Source organism: Vitis vinifera, chromosome 18 (assembly GCF_030704535.1).
Source record: "Vitis vinifera cultivar Pinot Noir 40024 chromosome 18, ASM3070453v1".
In the NCBI taxonomy this organism is placed as follows: Eukaryota; Viridiplantae; Streptophyta; class Magnoliopsida; order Vitales; family Vitaceae; genus Vitis; species Vitis vinifera.
In genome coordinates this window covers 11,230,977-11,249,026 of record NC_081822.1, presented here as the reverse complement: position 1 = coordinate 11,249,026, position 18,050 = coordinate 11,230,977, and the positions used below count along the sequence as shown (strand labels likewise).

General features: G+C 35.9%; 3 protein-coding genes across 4 annotated transcripts; 2 read left to right on the top strand and 1 right to left on the bottom strand.

Moving 5' to 3' along the window:
* The first annotated feature begins 1,123 nt into the window (after positions 1-1,123).
* LOC100250566 (thioredoxin H-type-like) lies at positions 1,124-3,582 on the top strand. Its single transcript, NM_001281234.1, is given in 3 exon segments — positions 1,124-1,210; positions 3,202-3,324; positions 3,448-3,582. Coding segments are annotated over 3 exon segments (345 nt in total).
* Positions 3,583-6,335: 2,753 nt separating this feature from the next.
* Positions 6,336-7,189, top strand: LOC100266040 (thioredoxin H-type). The gene is made up of 3 exons (XM_002280911.5): positions 6,336-6,347; positions 6,640-6,762; positions 6,887-7,189. The coding sequence occupies exons 1-3, from the start codon at positions 6,336-6,338 to the stop codon at positions 7,019-7,021; spliced, it is 270 nt and encodes an 89-aa protein (XP_002280947.1). The 3' UTR covers positions 7,022-7,189.
* A 339-nt stretch (positions 7,190-7,528) lies between these two features.
* On the bottom strand, positions 7,529-14,215 carry LOC100232901 (beta-galactosidase BG1-like). Of its 2 annotated transcripts, none has more exons than XM_019226713.2 (19): positions 13,873-14,215; positions 13,679-13,774; positions 13,447-13,559; positions 13,241-13,307; positions 12,940-13,032; positions 12,610-12,753; positions 12,227-12,315; positions 12,032-12,137; positions 11,856-11,943; positions 11,388-11,506; positions 11,100-11,279; positions 10,701-10,879; positions 9,906-10,015; positions 9,638-9,747; positions 9,296-9,406; positions 9,085-9,198; positions 8,791-8,993; positions 8,311-8,647; positions 7,529-8,185 (listed from the first exon to the last, which is right to left on the bottom strand). In XM_019226713.2, the coding sequence occupies exons 1-19, from the start codon at positions 14,044-14,046 to the stop codon at positions 8,039-8,041; spliced, it is 2,580 nt and encodes an 859-aa protein (XP_019082258.1). In that variant the 5' UTR covers positions 14,047-14,215; the 3' UTR covers positions 7,529-8,038.
* Between the last annotated feature and the right edge of the window lie 3,835 nt (positions 14,216-18,050).

Genomic DNA, 18,050 nt, shown 5'->3' with positions numbered 1-18,050 from the left:
GAAATGCTAATTATTTAAAATTTATATTTTATAAACTTGAATTACCATTTTATAATTTTTTTTTCATATGAATGTATCAAAAATCATTTTTTCTTCTTAATTTTCAAACCCCCATATTCTACACACTAAATTTAAAAATATTAAAATCTGAAATATACTTCCTGTTTCTATTCTTAAAATATACATTATTTGTAGAAACTAAAGAAATAATTAAAAAGAATCCACAAGCGTTTCGAGATCTTAATTTAGAAAAAAACGTTTGCGTTTTTTTTTCAAGGGAAAAAGGCAACATCCATGTGAGAGAGTTGTCTATTTCGCTGACAAAAATGGACCCTGCGGAAAAAATTCATGTCGGTAGACACAGGTGAGTGAAACACAGACACCTTTGTGGATCCTTTGAGGACACGTGTATAAATTTCAAAACAAATAAATTTATTTATTTATTAGTGGACGTGGAAGATGTATTCATTTTTATTTGAAGATTGGAAATGTTTATTTTTATTTATATATATAAATATAAAGTAAATTTTATTTTCAAGAAATTTAGAATAGAATATGAGAGAAATTAAATAAAAAAAAAGAAATAAAATTTAAAATCAATAAATTATTTTTATATATTATTATAAATTCATTTAATTTATTTTAAATTATTTTATACAAATATTAAATAATTTTAAAATATATAAATTTTTTAATAGTTTTAATTATAATTAATTTCGTTTATTTTTAAGTCAATTTTTTTTTATTCGGACTAATGTCTGAAATTCATATTTAAATTTTAAATGGAAATGTATTAGGAATTTAGAAAAAAAAAAGGAACATGCTAGAACAATCGGGATGTCAATTTGGGCGCACGGAATTGAAGAAGTGGTAGGGCGCGATAGAAAGACTGATGGTGAGATATGCCCATACGTCAGAAGCAACGTTTTCGAATTTGCATGAAAGCGGACCCGCCTTTTCACATGATGCATTCCCGTAATAAACGCAAGACTGGTTGGTTCTTGTTTATCTATATATAGAGGGCGAGCAGAAATCTAAACTTCAGAGGAGAGGTATCCGAAATTTAGAGGAAAAATCTTGCTGTAACTTTGGGGGAACGAGCCTTGTGAGAGAGAATTGAGAAATGGCGGAAGAGGGACAAGTTGTCGGTTGCCACAGTGTGGAATCGTGGAAGGAGCAATTCCAGCATGGAATAGAGTCCAAGAAACTGGTATTTTTTTTTTTTTTTGGTATTTTGCATTTTGATTTTTGACGTCTACCGATTTTTGGTGTAATCCTGTTGTGATTTTTTGTCAATGTGATTTCTCCTTATTTCGTGATGGGGTTTCTTGCTTTGAGACGATGGGAGTGAAATTATTTTGGGTCTGTTTGTTCTTTTTATTGGTCTCTTTTTTAGGTTTTCAGTATAGATCTATGTGATACTCTCTGTTTTTTGTTCTTCTACCTGTTTTCATTAATTCATGCTTTCAAATGGTGGGAACTAAATGGTTTAGGATTATATTTTTGGGAGTATGTGTGGATTGGGTGGCAGATGAGGAGACTGCTATTGGGAAATAAAGTTGGGGGATGTAGGAAGAATCTGCAAATTTTGGGATGTATCTGGGGTGGGAAAAGCATTGAACTTGCCCGGAAATTTTGCAAACAATGCGGTTATTATTCATAAATCTATAATATTGGGTTGTATCCTGCTAGAAGTACTTCCAAAGCGGCAACTCACTTACCGGGGATGTAGGGATCAGAGGGTGGAGAGAGTTCTTGTCAGATTCCTATCCTCTTGACCCTATTTGTTTTTCTGTTATTGTATGAACCTCTTGAGATATTCTTATAAAACCCTCCCAATAATTGTTTGTAACTGTAAACTTCTTACCAACTCACTCATATTTTCTATTCAGACAGCTAGTTTGAAGATTTCCAGCATTGATGATTTGAAGTTACATGGGTAAAATATATTTGATGTTCATCTCATGTTTGTTGGGGATCTGAAGTTACCTGAAGGATGAAATATACTTGAAATAAGTTGCACTGTAAAGACCCTAAAGCATCTACTGTTCATTATTTTGGAAAAAATTGAAAACATATTAGTTTTGTTCAACCTAGGAAAAACACCAATCTGGTAAAAGATAACAAGATCTTCTCACCCTTGGTCTTGATACCTCGATGGTCATGAGACGGGTCATATGCTTGAGTACTAGTTGAGTTGCTATAATTCATATACTTAAGTCTTTTATAGCCTAGATGCTTAAACCTCGCTGGATCCTACCTAAAAGAAACTCTCTCCTCCCAAGCTGGGAAAACTTATAATTCCTTTCTTGACTTCTGTTTAGTATCTCCCTGTTTATGTAACTTTGCATAATTTACCTGTTTGATGTATTTGCCTTTTATAGTTGGCTAAGAATTTACCCTGAGATTTGTTAATTCCATTCCTTTTGGGCCTTACTGCTTGTAATAGTAAATTCCCACAATAAGGATTTGCTTCCTTTGTTCTTTACTGAACCTTCTCAGTTTCCTTTTTTTTATTGAAAATTGAAAACCACCCAAAACTCTCCATCACTACATGGAATTAAGAACTTGAGTGGGCTTGTGACTTGCAAGTTCTTGATGCCATACAGACATGGGATTCCAACAACGCCTTGATTTTATCACAACTTCAACTACATTTGCGATAATTACCACTATAGTTTTGGTTTCTTGTGAAGTATGCTCTTCTTCAGTTGGTTAAGAAAGGGAGTGTAAATAGCATTACAGATGCGTCAAATTTGTGGGCTGTGTCAAGAGTGGTAAAATGTCTAACTAGACAGTATTTTCATGATTATGGATGCATATGTGCAGTAATCTTTGTTTACTGTGGAAGGCTGGAAGCTTTAGGATCGTATTCACACCTATATGGTTTAAGGCGAATATGAGCAAACAAGTATTATTTTTTTGTTCTTCTGTTTTCTATTTGTTTTAAAGTGCATTTTGCAGTATTAATATACTTTGCTTTAAAGAAATTTTGTTGTTTCAAGCAGGTTTTTAAATTTCTTTTCCTGGAATGGTAGAATGACCTTGGTGCTCCGATGATCTTGAATCTTTTGAAACAATAATTATCATATCTGACTGTGTACTTGCATATGAGGTCTTTCAGCTGAGGATTTTCTTTCATCCATTTTGGCATGAGTTATTACCCTTATACCACTTTTCTTTGTTTTTGTTTAATAATAGGTGGTGGTGGATTTCACTGCTTCATGGTGTGGGCCATGTCGTGTCATTAGCCCATTTCTGGCAGAGCTTGCCAAGAAGATGCCTAATGTCATATTTCTCAAGGTGGATGTGGATGAATTGGAGGTAAATATATCTGGATGCTAGTCTATATAAAAAAATGTTGATCTTAGGGATTACGTCATTGAATAGCATGGAATTTCTATCCTATAATTCCTTTCCTAAATACATTAGCATGTTTGTCCACAGACTGTTGCTAAGGAGTGGGAAGTGGAGGCCATGCCAACCTTTCTGTTCCTGAAAGAAGGAAACGTAGTGGACAAGGTTGTGGGTGCAAAAAGAGAAGAACTGGTGCAGAAGACAGAGAAGCATGCAACTGCTTGACTTGCAATTTGGAGATATGAACCTTCACTGCAAAATGCCACATTTATAATGGTCATTGTAACTATGCAAGTACTTGTTTGCCTGTTATTTTGAATAAGTGGTGTTTGTCATAAATTGATAATACAATATGTGTGTTATTTATGGTTGCTTTCTTATGTTGCGTGGTTGATGCCTGTGAGTTTCCAACCTTCCATTACCACAAAACATTATTAGCAAACAGAAGAAGGTACAGAGGGAAATGTGAATGAACCTAGCCTTGGGCCCTTGGCTGAGGAGAAGCACGTTGCTAATGTGCACAAAACTTTTATGCCACTGTCTGGAAGTTTTGGTCCAGTTTGCCCCTAAAAGGATCAGCAACAGGACTTGGCATGATGTACTTAACTACAAATATTGATCTCGCTTCAGATGTCATCTTAGCAATTTAATAATGCAAAAGAACCTCAGTAGGGCAGGGCCTACCCAATATTTTGGAGCCAAAGATGACTGCAAAATTGAATGGGTTCGTACGAACATAGATTGGATTACATACCACCAAATTTTGCAATTCAATATAGCCAACAATGAAGAACATAGCCGACAAAATCTAATATTTCTTTATCCTAGAGAAATACCTACTGCAGAAAACATTGGTAACAATGAAAACAAGGTAAATATTCATCTGGAATTCAATAGAGAGCCCTTGCTCTGGTGTCTTTCATCAATCACACCTCCAGAAGCAATAATTTAGACCCCACCTTCATTGCGCCCAAAGAATATTCACTCAAATTATTCGCATTATCTTCAACACACATTATTCTCGGGGCTCCATTTCTAGTCAAAACTAATAATTTACTGACCTATCTTGTAAATATGAATATGAATCACACCAATGTAGTTGAAGGACCTTTGCCTGTAATTTCACCCCCTTTATTCCATGTGCTTCTTGCTCCACGGCTTGCTGTAGTGTATAAATAACCATAATTACACCAGGAAGTTGCTTGAATCCTTCTTTTGCAGACATCTCATCTTGAATCAGGTTGAGTGGTTGTTGTTACCGTAGGGGAACAAGCAGCTTCGACAGATAACCGTTTTAGTACATTAGGACATGGGTCAGCCCCAAAGTAACTGTTGGATATGGGGACCGAGCATTTCTCTTGCCCTATGCAATTCTGCAACATAATGATTTGAAAGATATACATTAGTACAAATTTTTTCATGCATGAATTCACAATTTAAGTTTTTCATACATTGCCATAGATCTATGTGATACTCTCTGTTTTTTATTCTTCTACCTGCTTTCATTAATTCATGCTTTCAAATGGTGGGAACTAAATGGTTTAGGATTATATTTGTGGGAGTATGTGTGGATTGGGTGGCAGATGAGGAGACTGCTATTGGGAAATAAAGTTGGGGGATGTAGGAAGAATCTGCAAATTTTGGGATGTATCTGGGGTGGGAAAATCATTGAACTTGTCCGGAAATTTTGCAAACAATGCGGTTATTATTCATAAATCTATAATATTGGGTTGTATCCTGCTAGAAGTGCTTCCAAAGCGGCAACTCACTTACGGGGGATGTTGGGATCAGAGGGTGGAGAGAGTTCTTGTCAGATTCCTATCCTCTTGACCCTATTTGTTTTTCTGTTATTGTATGAACCTCTTGAGATATTCTTATAAAACCCTCCCAATAATTGTTTGTAACTGTAAACTTCTTACCAACTCACTCATATTTTCTATTCAGACAGCTAGTTTGAAGATTTCCAGCATTGATGATTTGAAATTACAGGGGTAAAATATATTTGATGTTCATCTCATGTTTGTTGGGGATCAGAAGTTACCTGAAGGATGAAATATATTTGAAATAAGTTGCAATGTAAAGACCCTAAAGCATCTTCTGTTCATTATTTTGGAAAAAATTGAAAACATATTAGTTTTGTTCAACCTAGGAAAAACACCAATCTGGTAAAAGATAACAAGATCTTCTCACCCTTGGTCTTGATACCTTGATGGTCATGAGACGGGTCATATGCTTGAGTACTAGTTGAGTTGCTATAATTCATATGCTTAAGTCTTTTATAGCCTAGATGCTTAAACCTCGCCGGATCCTACCTAAAAGAAACTCTCTCCTCCCAAGCTGGGAAAACTTATAATTCCTTTCTTGACTTCTGTTTAGTATCTCCCTGTTTATGTAACTTTGCATAATTTACCTGTTTGATGTATTTGCCTTTTATAGTTGGCTAAGAATTTACCCTGAGATTTGTTAATTCCATTCCTTTTGGGCCTTACTGCTTGTAATAGTAAATTCCCACAATAAGGATATGCTTCCTTTGTTCTTTACTGAACCTTCTCAGTTTCCGTTTTTTTATTGAAAATTGAAAACCACCCAAAACTCTCCATCACTACATGGAATTAAGAACTTGAGTGGACTTGTGACTTGCAAGTTCTGGATGCCATACAGACATGGGATTCCAACAATGCCTTGATTTTATCACAACTTCAACTACATTTGCGATAATTACCACTATAGTTTTGGTTTCTTGTGCTAGAAGATTAGGAGGAGCTTAGTGAGAAGTGTGCTCTTCTTCATTTGGTTGAGAAAGGGAGTGTAAATAGCATTACAGATGTGTCAAATTTGTGGGCTGTGTCAAGAGTGGTAAAATGTCTAACTAGACAGTATTTTCATGATTATGGATGCATATGTGCAGTAATCTTTGTTTACTGTGGAAGGCTGGAAGCTTTAGGATCGTATTCACACCTATATGGTTTAAGGCGAATATGAGCAAACAAGTATTATTTTTTTGTTCTTCTGTTTTCTATTTGTTTTAAAGTGCATTTTGCAGTATTAATATACTTTGCTTTAAAGAAATTTTGTACTGTTTCAAGCAGGTTTTTAAATTTCTTTTCCTGGAATGGTAGAATGACCTTGGTGCTCCGATGATCTTGAATCTTTTGAAACAATAATTATCATATCTGACTGTGTACTTGCATATGAGGTCTTTCAGCTGAGGATTTTCTTTCATCCATTTTGGCATGGGTTATTACCCTTATACCACTTTTCTTTGTTTTTGTTTAATAATAGGTGGTGGTGGATTTCACTGCTTCATGGTGTGGGCCATGTCGTGTCATTAGCCCATTTCTGGCAGAGCTTGCCAAGAAGATGCCTAATGTCATATTTCTCAAGGTGGATGTGGATGAATTGGAGGTAAATATATCTGGATGCTAGTCTATATAAAAAAAATGTTAATCTTAGGGATTACGTCATTGAATAGCATGGAATTTCTATCCTATAATTCCTTTCCTAAATACATTAGCATGTTTGTCCACAGACTGTTGCTAAGGAGTGGGAAGTGGAGGCCATGCCAACCTTTCTGTTCCTGAAAGAAGGAAACGTAGTGGACAAGGTTGTGGGTGCAAAAAGAGAAGAACTGGTGCAGAAGACAGAGAAGCATGCAACTGCTTGACTTGTAATTTGGAGATATGAACCTTCACTGCAAAATGCCACATTTATTATGGTCATTGTAACTATGCAAGCACTTGTTTGCCTGTTACTTTGAGGCCCTGAGAGCCTCAGGGCTCTCTTAAGATAAGTGGTGTTTGTCATAAATTGATAATACAATATGTGTTATTTACGGTTGCTTTCTTATGTTGCGTGGTTGATGCCTGTGAGTTTCCAACCTTCCATTACCACAAAACATTATTAGCAAACAGAAGAAGGTACAGAGGGAAATGTGAATGAACCTAGCCTTAGGCCCTTGGCTGAGGAGAAGCACGTTGCTAATGTGCAGAAAACTTTTATGCCAGTGTCTGGAAGTTTTGGTCCAGTTTGCCCCTAAAAGGATCAGCAACAGGACTTGGCATGATGTACTTAACCACAAATATTGATCTCGCTTCAGATGTCATCTTAGCAATTTAATAATGCAAAAGAACCTCAGTAGGGCAGGGCCTACCCTACATTTTGGAGCCAAAGATGACTGCAAAATTGAATGGGTTCGTACGAACATAGATTGGATTACATACCACCAAATTTTGCAATTCAATATAGCCAACAACGAAGAACATATAACATTTCTTTATCCTAGAGAAATACCTACTGCAGAAAACGTTGGTAACAATGAAAACAAGGTAAATATTCATCTGGAATTCAATAGAGAGCCCTTGCTCTGGTGTCTTTCATCAGTCACACCTCCAGAAGCAATAATTTAGACCCCACCTTCATTGCGCCCAAAGAATATTTCACTCAAATTATTCGCATTATCTTCAACACACATTATTCTCGGGGCTCCATTTCTAGTCAAAACTAATAATTTACTGACCTATCTTGTAAATATGAATATGAATCACACCAATGTAGTTGAAGGACCTTTGCCTGTAATTTCACCCCCTTTATTCCATGTGCTTCTTGCTCCACGGCTTGCTGTAGTGTATAAATAACCATAATTACACCAGGAAGTTGCTTGAATCCTTCTTTTGCAGACATCTCATCTTGAATCAGGTTGAGTGGTTGTTGTTACCGTAGGGGAACAAGCAGCTTCGACAGATAACCGTTTTAGTACATTAGGACATGGGTCAGCCCCAAAGTAACTGTTGGATATGGGGACCGAGCATTTCTCTTGCCCTATGCAATTCTGCAACATAATGATTTGAAAGATATACATTAGTACAAATTTTTTCATGCATGAATTCACAATTTAAGTTTTCGATAATGCAAGTATGCATATGTATAGAACTGGTTGAAGTTGGGAATAAGTACCTTCTCTAAGATGGCTTGAGAGTTTGGTGCATGGCAGGTTCCTTTCTGGAAACTTCCACAGGTTCCAGAAGGAGTTCCAAAACTTGCAAACATAATGGTTGATATGGACTGCCCTGGGGCACATTGCAGGTGCACACTGGCCTCATGAAGTTCTTCTGATTCGCTAGGGCTTTCAGTATGCCAATTCTCTAGAGTTGGGTGGTGTTCATTAGCATCGGCACAAACACTCTTCATTGCTCTCTTCATAAGAGCTATCTTTGATGCATCACCACCAAGTTCTTCAAAAATTATCAACAAATTTTGTGTTGGCTTCAACCAAGACCTTGGAACATGATACCTGAAAATTCCAAAAGTTAAATAAACAAGCTACAAGTACAAAATGTTTGATAGATCAAGCCTGTTCTATATTCTTATCCCAGCTTCATTTTGGTGGGTTTGATCTGAAGACCAAAGGCTGATGTTGAGAAGTTAGTTTATTACCATCTTTGGGTTGGATGACCGCAACCATGCTGACACTTTGGGGGTCGGTATGTTCCAGAGTAGCTACAAACATTGCAGTCACCTTTTGCGTAAGCCATCCAATATCTTCCAATGCTCTGCCCATTGATCCAAACTTGACCCTTTCCCATGCTCCGCATGTCCAAAGCCAATGGCTCATCTCCTTCAGGTGCATTGAAATAAGCCTACAAGTTTCCAGTTGACAAATAACATAAATGCCTGAACCAATTAAACTCTGATTCTGCTACTGAATCCATTGCCCACTTCTATTCTTACCTTATACCATTTTAAAGGCTGCTGACCTTGGGCAGCAAGTGACCCTCGAACCCACTCAACTGCTGAGACTCCATTTGGGGAGACCAGATTCATTGCCTCTCCTTTCAGGCCAACCTGTTTAAGAAAAGATGCAGTGAGACATATAACAGACAAAACCAACAACTTGTACAAATATACAATCTACAACAACTTTTTTTTTTTTTTTCCAGACCTGGTAAGACCACTTCTGCCATGATAAATCCCTCTTTCCTTGGTCAATACCATGAAGCAAAACTGGACCTAGGATTCCTGTCTTCCATGTCTCAAAATGCAATCCAACATTCTTGAACAATAATACAAGAATTTTCAGTCAGTAACTGAAACAATATTTTTGTTACATCATTTAAAGCATAAATTTTTAAATGATTCAATTGACTTGGCTTAGGTTTGGCTTCTGGTTGCCCAGTCTGATGAAACCAAAGAGTCAGGCAATGGCCCCTGCAAGTTGTGTTTTCATGAAAGTTATGGCAACTACACTAGCATTCAGGTGCTGCATGGTGGAAACAGAACTAACCGGTAGTCCAACAGCTATGCTAAGCAGGGCAATTCTATTTGTTCCTGCATGTAGATTGGCTGCTCCGGTATATGTGAATTTCCTGTTCTCCCTGGTTCCGTATGCTGATCCTGCAATTAGAAGATAATTCTCAATAAAAAGTTCTAGAAATCATGAAAATCATTTTGTGACATAAGAAAGACAACAAGCTTCATTCTGCAGATGAACTCGCAAAACATGCACCCATTCCATGTCATCTTCTATAGGAAAACATAATTTAGTAACACACCTGAATACTGTCCATTGATAAAGACATGAACAGCGTGGCCTTTAGATTGCACAGTGAGGGTTGGAGTTTGACCTCTTCGTAGAAATGATTCCGATGAGTCAATGTTGACACTGAAATAAAATACAATTCAGAAAATTCATGACTACAACACCAAAAAGGAAGATACCTGTACCGTGAATAATCTGTTTGGTTTGAAAACAGATGTGTCTAGGATTTGATTGTGCCCACAGCTCTTAGCAGTAAACTATGATAATTTTCTCTTGAAAGACAACAGTAAACCATGCTTACTTACCAGTGGCAGTGGGCAAAAGGAGGCTAGAGAGGGACCACCTTGAATATTTATTTACAAGTCCCAGGCAGGTTTTACCATTTTGAATGTCACCTGTCTCTTGCCCCTCTAAACTCCTAATGGAGCCCATCTAATCCACATCTATGGTAGTAGAGAGTTTAGAGAAATGATTTTCTTCACTTGTCTGAACTAGGGATGTTATCCCTAAATATTGATAATCATCACTTAGTAACTCAGCCTCTTCTTGGACAAAAGACAACACAATGGAAGCAAGAGCTGGATGGCATCTTTGAACAAAATAAGGCAATATTCCAATAAAATTTATGTGCAAACAAATAAGTTTCCAACCTGAGACAATTTCTAGGGACACCTCTGGTTTTATTTGTTCAAGAAAATGTAATTTTCTAAGCAAATAGCTGATAAAATATGGCATATTTAAGCTGCATTGAAGTGCAATAAGAAAAATGAGGAGATAAGCATTCCAGAATAACATAATCCAAGCTCACCTGGTCATGTACCACAGATAGTCAGTGGAATCTCTGGTGATATTTATCTGCTCCAGGAGTCCGCCAGCAGTCATTGTTCCACTGCTCCCCAGAGAAGAAATGTCTTCACCATAAGTTTCCCAAGAGTGCAACTTAGAGTTGGTTGGAAACATTCGCATATGTGAAGTTTGAACTCCAACCTAGATGAGCACAGGACAATAGTATAAGAACTTAGCTAAATTTACAGTGCAAGAGAAAGTAACAAAAGATGTATACTATCCAACAGCATACTGATATGGTCGTCTGTGATTAGTTTATTCAATGATTTGAAAAAAAAATAATGAAAAAAAAAAAAAAAAAGTAATTGTGGGGATACAACCCAGGCTCCAGGACAAAGAGTGAAGCAGCAAAGGGACCTACTAGAACTTTACTTACTCTTGCAGTATTAAAGACTACGGTTCTGCAATCAGGAAGGATGCTAATGGACCAAGCCGGCAAATCATAGTGCACATTATTGAAAATCACCCTTGCAGATGACTTGGGATTGTAGTTGGAGAGAAAAGCTGCACAGTTGCCTCGCCCTGAAGAGAATACATGGGCCTGGAAAATGATAACAATCAAGTTAACCATCTGTATAGGAAGATTGATTTGTTATCAAATTAACCCAATTGACAGAAGAAAATAAGGCTCTGATCAGAAAAGTTAGACCTGTTGATAGCTTCCCAATGAGATAACAGTAGGGTCCGCAGAAACTACAGCGTGTTCACATAACTTAATTGCTTTATGGAGCTCCTTCAAATGACCATATTTTGGTTGTCTGATCAAACCTAAATACAGAGATGTCGTAAGTTACATATGTAAGAGTCTAAAGTTTTAACTAACATAACCATAATGCCAGGTAACTTGATAATACACAAAAAAATTCAGTCTTAAAAGCAAATTTACTACTATTTTTGGAATAATACAAGAAAAAAATTTGAGTTTAGGGAAACATATCAATGTCAGAAGAAAATTATTGGCATTCAAGAATTATCAGGTCTAATTCAGAAATCTTGCAAAACATACGCGAAATTCATGACTGATAACCTATGGTTAGGCATGCTTGCAACTGTGTACACTCCATAACTTTCTAAATATCAGAAGAATTTCATTGTTGTACAGGCTTAGATGTCTCACCATATTCATCAATTGGAGCATCATAATCATAACTGGTTGTAATGAAAGGGCCTCCAGCAGAGCGTCCAAAATTGGTTCCTCCATGGTACTGCCACAAGCAACAAGCATAAGAACTCAACTGTACTTGCATAAACTCTTGCAGGTTATAGCTTTCAATATCATACAAGGTAACTGACCATATAGTAATTAACAAATGAGCCACCATTTTGTATGAAACGAGCAACCCCAAATGCCAAATCTTGAACTGGTCGCCGGTGAATTGTGCCACCAAACTCTGTAAACCTTCTCACAACAGGAAAAAATTGAATAGACATGAATGAATGAAAGAAATAAATTTGCATCTTGCACAATCATTTGAAAGATAATGTTACCAGCCACTCCAAGCCTCTGTCCATATTCTGGGCTTGTAAGGTTTGTTTGGAGAGAAAGCATCACAGTAAAAGCCATTACATGCATTTATCTGTTAAATAGATTTGGAGCAAGAGTTTAGAATTTACAATAATTGGAGGTAAATCTGTCAACTGAAAATTGTTGGAATTTGGTTAGAAATTCAGGAAATATTTTTTGATAGCATGAAATTTTTTACAAATAGTCAACTTTAAGATAAACACTGGACAACTACAGGATCCCAACAAGGAAGTACCATAAAAGCAGTGAAAAGAATATAGAAGGCCCATTATCTTCTACGATATTAAAAAATAAATGAAAAGCAAATGTGATAGGTACTGTGAGCAAAGAGAATGAGATCTTTTACCACAGGATCTGGGGCATCATCTTCTTTGCACATCACCCATGGGACTCCTGTGTCCAATCCAACAGCCATTTTTGCAGCCCAGTTGATGTATGCATGACCAGCAGCTCCTAATTCCCTACTCTCTGGTCCGTACTCATTCTCAATCTACACAAACAAATTAAATGGGAAAAAAAAAAAAGGTTTTGCTGGTTAGTTGAAAAGTAGAGGGCAGCTAACACATTGAATGCCCAAATCATCCTTGAAGCATTTGCTTTAGGAAGATGACATTTGAGTTCAAAGGCATAATAATTCAAATGAGAGAAAACAAAGCCAAATACCAACAATTCATACCTGAGAAAGGATGATGGGCCCACCCTGTGATGCAAACAGGTTTTCACTCTTCATCATGTGGACAATCTTCTGAGTGAACCCTTGCATTGCCATCTTCAAAAAGGGAGAAATGAGAATGAAAAAGGAAGGAAAGTTAAAGAGTAATATTTATTCTAGAAAAGGAAAATGCTTTGAAGGTAAAATTCTCCATTAGTCATGTTATTCCCCATTATTTGCCTCTTCAATTTTCTTTTTTTCTTTTTTTCCTCCTGTTTAAGTACAGAGTCTGCATAATTTCAGGAATTGAGAAAAAGGTAGATACCTTGAAAGGTTCATTATTTGTTCTGAAGCTGATACCAGGAACAAACTTCAACCAAACAGGAAATCCCCTGCACCAAAGAGAGGTTCAAACTAAGCATTGATTATATGAAAAACAGAACAAAAAACATCCCAAATGAACAAAAACCCATGTCGTATCAAGCAATTTACTCTGCACCAAAAAAAAAAAAAAAATGTTAAAGCTAGTACCCGAAGTTCCATTCTGCACAAACATAGGGTCCAATCCGGAGATGAACATAGAGCCCTACTTTCTGCACAGTCTTAATGAACCGTACCAGATCGTATCTCCCCTCAAAATTATACTGAAATTAAGCCACAAGAAAGAACAAGCTTAAAATCTGATAATCTAGAGTTAAACAACAAAAAGTGAGCAGCGTGCATTGTAGTATCAAGAAGAGGAAATGGAGATCTGAAACACTACATTCCCAGGAGAAGGCTCATGAACATTCCAGAAAATATAGGTGTCGATGACATCTAAGCCTCCATCTTTAGCCTTCCGTATAAGATCTTCCCACATCTACAACAAACCCATTTCAGAACAACATGAAAATATCACAAAAATCCACAAAAATATCCGCAAATTTACAGGGAAAAAAACTAAAGAAGGGGAAGTACATCAGGGGTGCTTCTGGGGTAGTGTATAGAGCCGGAGATGAGGATTCTCCTTTGCCCATTGATGACAATGGCCTTCTTATCGTAGGTAACGCTACATTGGATCAGCTGAGAATGCAGAAACATCAATGGCACGAAGAAGAAGATGAACAGCTTGGAGACTGAGCTAGTCTCCATTTCTCCTCTACTTTCTCTCTAGGTGTTTTTAACTTGGAACAAGATGACTGAACCGAAATGTATGGAGAAAGCGAGAGAAGGAGCTGTGAGTATGTGATTTACAGCTCTGAAGAAAAAGCAAGCATTGCTCTTGGATTCTTATAATAACAGAAGTGGCCAACCATATATGAACTGCTTCATACAGCTAAAGAAGACCGACTTCTGAATGAAGATAGAGAAAATAAAATAAAATAAAATAAAATAATTTACCACAGCCTCTTGTAATTTGGCAGATAGCTAACAAAAGCCTGTAATTACTCCTTCACCCCCAAAAAAGCTTTTATTTCTGCTACCACCAGTAAATTAAATTTTCAAATTCTCTTTTTAGCTTTTTGACTAAAGAAAAAGCTATTGGAATTTTGGAACTATACCTCTCCCTCCAATTCTTTCAAAAAAAATTTCTCCTCTTCCCATTTGGATTTTTTATTTATTTAATTTTTTGCTTTTATAAATGTGATATGCTACATTGAAGGAGAAATTTTCCCGTATTATATAAGTATAGGTCATTTTTAATCCTATAAATGTGTTTTTAAAATCGTGAGAGTGTCGTTAACTCTAAAACGAATAATATTTATACAATTTGTGATATCATAGTTGATTTTCGAGTTTGTTTGATTCTTTAAAAAGTGTTTATCTATTTGATTTCATGATCTCATAAGATACAAACCATAAGAATCTTTTAGGTTTAGAACAAATAATATTTACACGGTTTAAAAAAAAAATATTTGACAACTTATGAATAAAAAATATTTTTTATTTACTCTTATGTTTTGAAACTATTTTAAAAAATAATTATAAAAATATAAAGAATAATTAAAAAAAATTATGAGTAAAAAATTATTTTTTAAAAATATTTTAAGTTATTAAATCAACTTTTATCAACAAATATAATAATTTTTTAAAATAAAATCATTATTTTTCTTTCCCACTATCAAAAGCTTAGCATTTTAGATTTAAGAATGACAGTTTTTAAACTTTATCATCTTCAGAAGTGGTAGAAGAATATATATGGGGTACACTCCAAATTCTTGAGGACAAGGTGACAATGAAAGCGTCATGATTATAGAATGAGTTGGAAAGCCACAACCAATGCAGCCTTGGTAAATACTTCTAGGGTGGCACAATCCTTAACCAAGCTGGCCTACCTTTGACCATGCTCACTCTTAAGTCTTAAACCATAAATCTTATTTTGAATATTTTCTGCATTTCTAATTTCACTGAGATTTCCTCAGAGTAAAAATAAAATTAAAAAGAGGAAAAGGCCCACACCTTATCATCGACAACGACCTTCTCTATGATTGGCATGGTGACAAATGGTATCCTTGGTGTCCCCTCTTTGCCGCACAAAAGTCTACTCCGTATGGGCGATGGGCCTGCTCCCATGTGATTCCTCTTCCTATTAAAATTTTGATTTATTCTCTGGCCTCCACTCTCCACCATATTTTCTAAACCATTTTCCTTTTTCTCATGAATCATTATCATTTTGTCTCTTAGCGTCCGGTTCACTCATCATTTAACATTTTACCTCGACCCCCCTGCGTTTCATCGGCCATGGAAGAGAACTTGTGCAACTGATGGTATGAACTCGATCACGGGGGGGCCTTCGATCTCGATAAGCGAGTCACAGAAATTATGAATTCTCTTTGTAAGAATCAAAGTGGTCATGTACGTCACGTGACCAGCGGATCCACTTAGGACTGAGGATTCAGCCATTTCCAGAATGACACGAAAAATATTGAAGAATGGGTCTAGAGCTATGTCCATGTGAAGCGCTTTTTATTTATTTTTATTTATTTTATTTTTTAAAAAAAAATAGTCAGAGCCCAACCCAAAAACACCGGGCCTACTCGTATCATGTGAATTCATTGACAGTAGTCCACTGCTTACAATCCTACCTTCGAAGTTAAGGCATCCTCAATACTAATTAGGAGCATAATACAAACACAACCACAACTGACCACACTCCTTTTTGTTAGCTAATACGATTGGAGGTGGTCGGAAAGAAGCACCGCCAAGGTAGGTGTACTTTATTCATACTCCACTTTCACTTAAATTTAAAAAGTTAAAAAAAGAAAAAAAGAAAAAAAATGGGTGGTGTGATTGGGCTCGAGTCCTCCCTCAACTAATGCTTGTTGTTATCCTACATTTTCTTTCCCTTATCACCCATCCGCCATCACAATCACAAAATAATTGAAGTCTATCAACTTTAGAAGACAAGTAAGAGGACTGACTTGGATTAAGAAATGAGTGGAGGATGAGATCTGAGTTGAGAAGGGGTGTCGGTGCTGTTATTAATGGTTTTTAATTGGTTGGTAATGAACTTTAATTTTTGTCTTCATTTAACAGCAGGGTGGATTAGAGATAAAAAACAAAGGGAGTAAGAAGTAGATAGCACATGATGCATCATTAATTTATTCATATCAAATCCCAGATGTCTCATTCAATGTGAAGGAAGTAGACACCGTTCATCCGCCGATTGTTACGTTTCGTGCTGTGTGCTGTATCATTTAAATCCGTCCCTCCGCAGCTAGATCTCCGTTCCGTTTACGTCGGTCGAGCTCTTCTGTTTCCTCGATGTGGGCTTTTTCACTTATGCCAATTTTCAACCAATTTCCCAATAAATACCTGTTAAAATGGTACTAAGAAAATAATTTATGACAGTTAGTACAAGTAAAATTTAATTTAATTTAAAAAAAAAAAAAAAAAAAAAAAAGTGGGGTGGGACCGTGGGACCAAAGTGTGGGGTACTTAATCCGAGATTGTGCGGGGGGCCATGGTCTTTAGGTGACGAGGGGTGAGTGTACTGGGTAGAGAGCGCAGTCTGAAAGTGGAATAGCGGATATTAACGGGGTTGAGGTGGTTGAATTTCTGATTCACATGCGTCTTGGACTTAGAGATTCGTGAATGGTGACTTGTGAGCTCAATACCACATCTAGTACGTTCCGTTTTTTGGTATCTTATCCGAAACAACTATTAATGGGTCTCCAAAGTCCAGACCTACCCAGCCTTCCACAGTACCAAAAGCATTCAATTCGATTGCCTTTGGGCCTATGTGTTTGTGCTAGAGCTACAATTTCAAATGTAGTAACAATAATACAATAATAATATATGTGCTTCTCATGGTAGATGAGGGATATGGATTTTTCGTTCAATGGGTTAGCCTTGGAAAGTAGAATTTTTTAAATAAATATTGTAAATAATTATATCACTTCGATTTATTTTTGCACACATTTTAGGAATAAACAATTTAATTGAACATTGATTTTATAAGTTTTTTTTTTAATCAAGTACATTGAACATGATTTAGGTATATGGAGGATATATACAAGGTACAAACTTTAACATCCGTAAGACTTGATAAGTTATTTATAAATTGTTCATGAATTTTGACAATTTAGTAAAAGTTGTAATATATCCAATTCTTTTTTAGGAGAATGACTCATCGAAATGATTAGAATTAGATTATGAGATGATCGAATGTACTAGTCTATTTGTGTTATACATTGAATATGACCTATTGAAATACGTATCATTTAATGTTATCAAATGAATACGTAAGTTCTGGAAGCTACAATGTTGAATATGTTCTTAATCTTGAAAAAAAAATACTAAACTAATGTTTGAATTAATAATCGTTTTAATTTTATAAATAAGTGAGATCTTAAAGTGATTATATGTTCTTGCTAAATCGGGTGACTAATAATTCAACATTAAACAAAATATGACTTCAATATGGATATTGTGTATCTTCCTATAAGAGACAATAATATCCCTTTGAGTAATATTAAGATTAATAATGAAAATTAATCCATGACTATGGTAACGCCACTAAACTAGAATTTGATATTTTTCCTTGTGGATATAAATATATTAATTGATCATATAGTTAAAGTAAATTTGTAACTTAAGAAATAAAGATATTATTCAAATGGTTTATAGCAATTTCCAATTGGATTATGGATATT

Bases quoted from the DNA above. Each gene is read 5' to 3' on its own strand.
- LOC100232901 (XM_019226713.2), bottom strand. From the start codon at position 14,046: ATGGAGACTAGCTCAGTCTCCAAGCTGTTCATCTTCTTCTTCGTGCCA. The intron at 11,944-12,031 runs GTCAGTTACCTT...TGCTTGTGGCAG, and splicing joins CATTTGTTAATTACTATATG to TACCATGGAGGAACCAATTT. The intron at 9,199-9,295 runs GTCTGGAAAAAA...TTTCTTAAACAG, and splicing joins GGCAGAAGTGGTCTTACCAG to GTTGGCCTGAAAGGAGAGGC.
- LOC100266040 (XM_002280911.5), top strand. The intron at 6,763-6,886 runs GTAAATATATCT...GTTTGTCCACAG, and splicing joins TGGATGTGGATGAATTGGAG to ACTGTTGCTAAGGAGTGGGA.